This window comes from Syngnathus floridae, chromosome 15 (genome assembly GCF_059516105.1).
Source record: "Syngnathus floridae isolate MCC-2025c chromosome 15, RoL_Sflo_1.0, whole genome shotgun sequence".
In the NCBI taxonomy this organism is placed as follows: Eukaryota; Metazoa; Chordata; class Actinopteri; order Syngnathiformes; family Syngnathidae; genus Syngnathus; species Syngnathus floridae.
The window spans coordinates 1,185,149-1,192,916 of record NC_142427.1 but is presented as its reverse complement, the minus strand read 5'-3'; the positions used below and the strand labels follow the sequence as shown (position 1 = coordinate 1,192,916).

The 7,768-nt window shown below is 44.5% G+C and overlaps 1 protein-coding gene across 2 annotated transcripts; it reads right to left on the bottom strand.

Moving 5' to 3' along the window:
- Window positions 1-4,533: 4,533 nt before the first annotated feature.
- Window positions 4,534-6,685, bottom strand: LOC148385848 (janus kinase and microtubule-interacting protein 3-like). Of its 2 annotated transcripts, XM_088399074.1 has the most exons (7): window positions 6,489-6,685; window positions 6,166-6,399; window positions 5,980-6,045; window positions 5,850-5,918; window positions 5,406-5,773; window positions 5,201-5,326; window positions 4,534-4,831 (listed from the first exon to the last, which is right to left on the bottom strand). In XM_088399074.1, the coding sequence occupies exons 1-5, from the start codon at window positions 6,576-6,578 to the stop codon at window positions 5,546-5,548; spliced, it is 687 nt and encodes a 228-aa protein (XP_088255200.1). In that variant the 5' UTR covers window positions 6,579-6,685; the 3' UTR covers window positions 4,534-4,831; window positions 5,201-5,326; window positions 5,406-5,545. The 2 variants fall into 2 exon arrangements, with proteins under 2 accessions (XP_088255200.1, XP_088255199.1); XM_088399073.1 differs by having other exon boundaries at window positions 4,534-5,326.
- Between the last annotated feature and the right edge of the window lie 1,083 nt (window positions 6,686-7,768).

Here is a 7,768-nt window from a genome sequence, read left to right as displayed (position 1 = left end):
ACGGCACAAAATGGGCAGACTTTACTTGTTTGAAGAGGACTGGTTACAAGACAGACTTTTCTGATTTATTTAATGGGAAGAGGACTTATTTAGTTTATTTAATCTATTTTTGTTCCCTGGCAAAATTGGATTTGCTGAAATTGTATTTTGCCAAATCTCGATTTGAGACCTGATAGGAAGTATTAAACGCTTAGTTAAATCAATACAAGTTGGTAATAAGAGCGAGTAATGTTGGTTGAACCGATGAATGAAGGTTGAAAGCAATTTAAATTATGACTTTGTATAAATACTAGATATTAACAGAACATCTACTGCGCAAAATGGGCAGAGTTTACTTGTTTGAGAAGGAGTGGCTTATTCAAAACTAAGATTTATGTAATCTGTTTGTTCCCAGGCAAAATTGGATGTGATGCAATTCCAAATTTCACCACATGATGGTGCCCAATTTTGACTTCATAGGACATATTAAACACTTAGCTTGTTATTATGTTCAAGGTAATCAGATTTGTTTATCATTCTAATGGCCTCTTCAAAACTATTCTGGATTACTACTTTGGATCTATTCTACATTACTTGGCAACAACATACTCTGTAACAGATTAGGCAGTATAATCACATATGTTAATTTGAGAGTGCCCACACTCAATCTACTTATCGTGATGTGTTAAATCAATTACTGTTAGACATTATTTGTCTGATAATCTACCAAATCTTTGAATTGAAGAATTTGTGATTTAATTAATAGCTTGTTCAGGGTAATCAGACTTGTATATAATTCTAATGGCCTTCTTTTGAAAACTATTCTGAATTACAACTTTGGATCTTATATTACTTTGCAACAATCTACTCCGTGACAGATTAGGCAGTATAATCACATATGTTAACTTCAGTGCCCACACTGTATTTATTTATGGTTATTTGTTAAATCAAGTACTGTTAGACATGAAATAGGAAGTGTTTAACATAAATGTTATGGCTACTCACCATTGTAGCTCGCTCCTGGTCAATGATACGAGCCTCTTCTTGCAGTGGAAAACTTGCAGCCAACAAACACCGTGGAACCTAAAGGAATGAAATTAAACATTAACATTTCGCCTCGACCAATTTTCACACGTACAACGCAACGCGGCTACACTTCTGCTATTACAAACGTAAATCTCCTTAAACACAATGAGTGTTACTTACCGTGTACGCTCTAGACGGTCCAGTTGCAAGCAGAAAATAAAGCTATTTCTGTTGATAATCGTCGCTGCTCAGTGGCTCACGGCCATCGCGCCAACAGATTTGAATTTTGGCGGAGGTTCGGGCAATTACGTCATATCCGCGGCATTTGACTGCGACGTAATACCCGCTTATCTGAAACGGCAGTTAAAAGTAGAGTTACATCAAGTTTTCTTGGAACCTAAACGAATGAAAGAAAACTATCATTTGGCCACAACCAACATTCACAGATACAACACAACGTGCGGGGTTGAGGTTAAAGATTGAGTGAAGGGCCCTCGTTTTAAACTACTGTTTTGAAAAGGAGTGGGAACAAGTAAGACGTATTTAATTTATTTAATGGGAAGTAGTAAGACTTATTAAATTTATTTAATCTACTTTTCTTCCCAGGCAAAATTTGATGTGCTGCAATTCCAAATTTCCAAAGTGAATGAAGGAATGAAGTCCTTTAAATTATGATTTTGTATAAATACTAGGCATTAACACAAAATCGACGGCACAAAATGGGCAGACTTTACTTGTTTGAAAAGGACTGGTTACAAGACAGACTTTTTTAATTTATTTAATGGGAAGAAGACTTATTTAGTTTAATTGATCTATTTTTGTTCCCTGCCAAAATTCGATTTGCTGCAATTCCAAATTTCCAAAGTGAATGAAGGAAAGAAGTCGTTTAAATTATGATTTTGTTTAAATACTAGGCATAGACACAAAATCTACGGCACAAAATGGGCAGACTTTACTTGTTTGAAGAGGACTGGTTACAAGACAGACTTTTCTGATTTATTTAATGGGAAGAGGACTTATTTAGTTTATTTAATCTATTTTTGTTCCCTGGCAAAATTGGATTTGCTGAAATTGTATTTTGCCAAATCTCGATTTGAGACCTGATAGGAAGTATTAAACGCTTAGTTAAATCAATACAAGTTGGTAATAAGAGCGAGTAATGTTGGTTGAACCGATGAATGAAGGTTGAAAGCAATTTAAATTATGACTTTGTATAAATACTAGATATTAACAGAACATCTACTGCGCAAAATGGGCAGAGTTTACTTGTTTGAGAAGGAGTGGCTTATTCAAAACTAAGATTTATGTAATCTGTTTGTTCCCAGGCAAAATTGGATGTGATGCAATTCCAAATTTCACCACATGATGGTGCCCAATTTTGACTTCATAGGACATATTAAACACTTAGCTTGTTATTATGTTCAAGGTAATCAGATTTGTTTATCATTCTAATGGCCTCTTCAAAACTATTCTGGATTACTACTTTGGATCTATTCTACATTACTTGGCAACAACATACTCTGTAACAGATTAGGCAGTATAATCACATATGTTAACTTGAGAGTGCCCACACTCAATCTACTTATCGTGATGTGTTAAATCAATTACTGTTAGACATTATTTGTCTGATAATCTACCAAATCTTTGAATTGAAGAATTTGTGATTTAATTAATAGCTTGTTCAGGGTAATCAGACTTGTATATAATTCTAATGGCCTTCTTTTGAAAACTATTCTGAATTACAACTTTGGATCTTATATTACTTTGCAACAATCTACTCGGTGACAGATTAGGCAGTATAATCACATATGTTAACTTCAGTGCCCACACTGTATTTATTTATGGTTATTTGTTAAATCAAGTACTGTTAGACATGAAATAGGAAGTGTTTAACATAAATGTTATGGCTACTCACCATTGTAGCTCGCTCCTGGTCAATGATATGAGCCTCTTCTTGCAGTGGAAAACTTGCAGCCAACAAACACCGTGGAACCTAAAGGAATGAAATTAAACATTAACATTTCGCCCGGACCAACATTCACACGTACAACGCAACGCGGCTACACTTCTGCTATTACAAACGTAAATCTCCTTAAACACAACGAGTGTTACTTACCGTGTACGCTCTAGGCAAAATTGGATGTGATGCAATTCCAAATCTATCTGAAACGGCAGTTAAAAGTAGAGTTACATCAAGTTTTCTTTTTTAATCAACACAATCATTTACAACCGTTGACCAGAAAGAATCGTCGAAATTCGACGTCCCCCACAAACGCCACGCTCACTCGCTTTTCAGGGCAACAAAAGTACTTCTTTTTAAAAACGATGAGTTGTACTTACCGTGTACGCTCTGGACGGTCCAGTTGCAAGCAGAAAATAAAAATATTTCTCTTGTTAGTCGTATGTTACCATCCGCTGTGTCTTTGTCAACATCGCCGCCATTTTCCTACTTCCTGCTGCGAGCCACGCCCACGGATTTAAATTTGGGCGGAAGCTCTTTCCATTGGCGTCGTTTTCGCGTATAGCAAATCCGATTGGTTGGGAAGGGGGCACGGTTATGCAGCCGAGGAGTCCTGTGATCGGTGGGATGTAAAGTAGGCGTCGACGTCACGTCCGCGTCACGTGACCACGACGTGGCAGACGTCAAATAGCAACCGCTGTTTTGTTTAGTAGACTTACAGTTGTTATGCATTGACATAATGGCGCACACACCAAATAGATTTAAATAAATTAAATAATTCTTCTGCCCACTCTCTTTTAAACAAGTTAACTCTCCCCGCGGATTTGACTTCCGGCGAAAGTTACGCCCATCGACGTCACGTATGTCACGTGACCACGACGTGGCAGATGTCATATAGCAACCGCTGTTTTGTTTAGTAGATTTACAGTTGTTATGCATTGGCATAATGGTGTGCACTCAAAATAGATTTAAATAAATTAAATATTTCTTCTGCCTACTCCCTTTTAAACAAGTTAACTCTGCCCACGTCCATTGACGTCTTGTCTGCGTCACGTGACCACGACGTAGCGACGTCATATAGTAACCGCTGTTTTGACCAGTAGACTTAGTTATTATGCGTTGACATAATGGCGCACTGGTTAGCATGGCCACCTCTTAAGCATGATGATGCGGGTTCGACGCCTGATCAATGTTAGCATGGAGTGAGCTGAAGTGCATGGCGCTGAAGATTTGAATCTTTGAAATGCGCTGAGGTCTGACATATCAGGCAGAATGGTTTGCCATCACGTTCAACAAAAAATAGAAACTTTCCCACTCTGATTAAAACGTCCTGTGTTCATCTACGTATTTTCGTTTTGCTGTGCATCTTTTCCCTGCCATTTCGAGAGCCCAATTGACACTCATAGTTTAAAGAAATGTGTTTGCCCATCCTACTTTGTGGAATTTCACCACATGCGCTTTTGACCAAAATACCAAATTGAACTCAAGTGAAGCCAACACGCACAACCCCCCCCCCCCACACACACACAAATGTTGATATGAACATAAAAGAGCCGCATGCGGTTCGGGAGTTGCGGCTTGGCCAAACCTGTACTATACAACTTTATTTGTATAAAATTTTCACAACAGCTGTCACACAAACAAAGCGGGAAAAACCGAAGACGTGCGTGTTCCGCCCACGCTGGATTTATTTGCACCTTTGAAAAGACACCGTATTGCCGCAGATGTGGCAAAGAGTACTTTTGGGCATCTGAGACGGAAGGATGTCCAAAGCATCACGTCACCTGCTCTGGTAGGCATGGTGGTGGGACGTTGAGGTCAACCGCTTTGGGGTTGGCTGACTCTTTGATCGCAGGATGCCACACACTTGAAGACAGAAGCAGAAAAGCAGAGCTAAATGCAAAATGTACTCACCGGTGACTCCAATTTTTTTCACCCCTGAAGAAACAGCTGGACGGGTGGCCCCGGCTGGCCAGTGGGACTCTTGTTATTCTGACCCTTTTTAGTGCGCGTTTGGGGCAACAACCGTTTTTTGTGGCGCTCTCTTCTGGTTCAAAAGTGCCCTGCATGTGAATTTGCTTTTCCTGCCTTCTGATTGGATGAGCGCCGGTGTGACGCGGTGCCTCTGTCACCGTGGCGGGGGGTATACGTTGGCATCGGAGCGTCTGCCAACGTCTGAGACCGGCTGGCAGTGTATCGGAGGTGTCGAGTGCGGTGCCGCTGGAGCTCACTCACCAGCTGGTGTTAGGGCCACAGAATGAAGGCCAAGGAGAAGAATAGAAAGAGAAACAGAAACTTCTCCTCCAATTGTTTGATTTGTCTCTTCTGAGCTTCGATGAATTCTTTCAGCTCTTTGTTCCTCTAGGACGGACAAATGGAAAGTGGCATTCAAAAGCCAGTAAGCGTGCAAGTAAGTGCCGGGCTGGCTTTGGGCCCTTACCTGTTGCGCGCTGTGCAGCAGATCCATTCTCTCTTGGAGGATGCAAGCGTCGCGCTCCCTCAACTCGCACATCAGGGCTCGCTTCCATTGGTCCACGGCGCTCCTAAGCTCTTCTCTCTGATCCGCCGTCAGCACGTCATTCACGCCAGCGTGGCTGGCTTTTTCGCCGTCCGTGGCGGGGCAGTCCCGCTGCGGTAGCGCCTCGTACAACATGGCCTCCAGCTCCAGGATCCTCTGGGCCGCAATCCTCGTCCATCAGTGGTCCGGCGGGAGATTTGAGGGAGGCTTACCTTATGAGCCTGGTCCATGGAACACTTCCTGAAGTCCAACTCTTCATCCAGGTAGCCCTTCTGCTTGCAGAACATATCCTAGCACAGCTCAAGGTCAGAATTGTTGGGGCACATTGCCGGAGTTCCCCTTGGCTGATGTCGCGTGTCTGTCTACCTTCTCACTTTCAATGTCCAACATCTTCTGTTGAAGTGCTGACTTGGTCACTTTGATGTATTCTAACCACTGAGGAAAGGCTGCTGTCACATAAGCAGAATGCGAGAGCGTGCGTGGACGTGCGCGTTACCTTCTCGGCTAGGGTGAGAAGGGTCCTGGCGTGAATCACGACCACCTGCTCCTCGTTGGTGAGATTCTGCAAGAGCCCAAAGGCACAGCGTCAACAAGCTTCTTTCAGCGCAAAGCCTTCCAAAAGTCACATTTGAGCCGCCGAGTCTCGTGGAGTGCGAACATAAGGAGTTCGACATACACTTACGGCGTTATAGCCCAGGATGTCCAGCTTCTTCATCAGATCACTGATGACGATGTCCGGGGGAAAGGCGCAAGGAGCAATGTAAGGTGTTCTGGGACCTCGGGTTAAGGTTAGGGTTGCGAGGGACGCCTTACGTACGCTCACGCCCTCGGCCTCGCAGTAGATCTGCAAAGGGCTGAGGCCGTCTGGGAAACGGACTTGCAGAAACTTCAAGACGGGGGAGCGCCACTCCCTCTCCTGAAAGGCAGAGGCATGCATTCGTCCGTCCGTCCGTCCGTCCGTCCGTCACATCTCTGGCCTCAACACGCTTGTGCGAGTCTTCCCACCTCCAGCTCCAGGATGCGGAACTCAAGCAGTTCGTTTTGGTCTCGGATATCCTGGATGTGCTCTTTCAGACGCGCTTCTTCCGCCTCCATCCGCCTGACCTGAAAAGACAGTCAGACCTCATCTGCGGGGCTTCCCGACAGGTGTGACGCCAAGCGACTCCGCCCAGCGCCTTTCTTTCCGTCACCTTTTCGGCCAACTGCTGATTGCTCTGACGCAGCAGCTGCTTCTCCTCCACCCACTTGACATTCTAGAAGAGACAAACGCGTGGACAGCTTTGGAATGTTGTGTCATTTTCATCCACAAATTCTTTGGTTGACTGGAAAATGACATTTGCTTTTCTCCGCATTTTCCCAGCCACGTTCGGGGGGGGGGGGGGGGGTTGGTCCAGTAATGCCAGACGGATGAGTGACTGAAGAATGTAGCTATTTTGTCTGAGAAAAAGGTGTGCTCATTGATGAGCTTACCTGTCCTTGTTGCTTCAGCGCTGACTCCAGATCTGCTACTCTGCTTTGATAGTGACCCATTTCTACCATCAGCTTTTCTCTGGTCTGAAAGGAGGAGGAGGGAGGCTCCTCCTCCTCCTTTCAGACCAGAGAACACCCGAGGCTGGGTGAGAACGGGGAGGCTGCGACCCGGCCGGGGGTTGCGGGAAGGGGCGCCACCTTGATCTCCTTCTCGGCGTCGTAGTCCCCTTTCGCTGGTCTGGGCTAGCAGAGCGTAGGCTCGTTGCAGCGCTTGATATTCTTGCGTCAGCTGGCGGTAGCGAAGCTCCGCCTCTTCATGCACACACCAATGCAACACAGCACTAGTACCAGAATCAGTCAGACCGGCGACAAAGCACCCGCGACGCAAAGACGAGTCCGATTCCAGGCTGAAGAGGAATGTTTGGTGCCAATACGCTGGCAGAAATGGCGGGCTACCTCTTCGGGTTCCGTGTCGGGGGTTCTGTCGGTGTGAAAAGACAAGGACGATCCGTCCGAGTCCACCAACACGTCTTCGTCGTAGCCGTAAAATGTTTCGATGACCTGCGGGCGCGGAAGCAAACATCTCTCTGAACAAACTGAAGCGACACCTCACGATGAATCGACGAGAGGAACGATAGCGAGAAAAAGGCCATTTCATCTTGCGCAACACCAAGCAGCCGCAAACAAACAGACTCACCTTGCAGGACCTCACGCTTTGTTCCTCCTCAGAGATTCTCGACGTCGGTATCGTAGCAGCAAATCTCTCTCCTGTCGACACAAATAATCCGCCTTTGAGATTCTTTGGATGCAAAGGG

What these genes read in the sequence shown, in the direction of transcription:
- LOC148385848 (XM_088399073.1), bottom strand. Translation starts at nt 6,578, where the DNA reads ATGGAGGCGGAAGAAGCGCGTCTGAAAGAGCACATCCAGGATATCCGA. An exon ending in TCCGCATCCTGGAGCTGGAG is followed by an intron (nt 6,400 to 6,488) that starts GTGGGAAGACTC and finishes TCTGCCTTTCAG; the next exon opens with GAGAGGGAGTGGCGCTCCCC. An exon ending in ACATCCTGGGCTATAACGCC is followed by an intron (nt 6,046 to 6,165) that starts GTAAGTGTATGT and finishes GGGCTCTTGCAG; the next exon opens with AATCTCACCAACGAGGAGCA.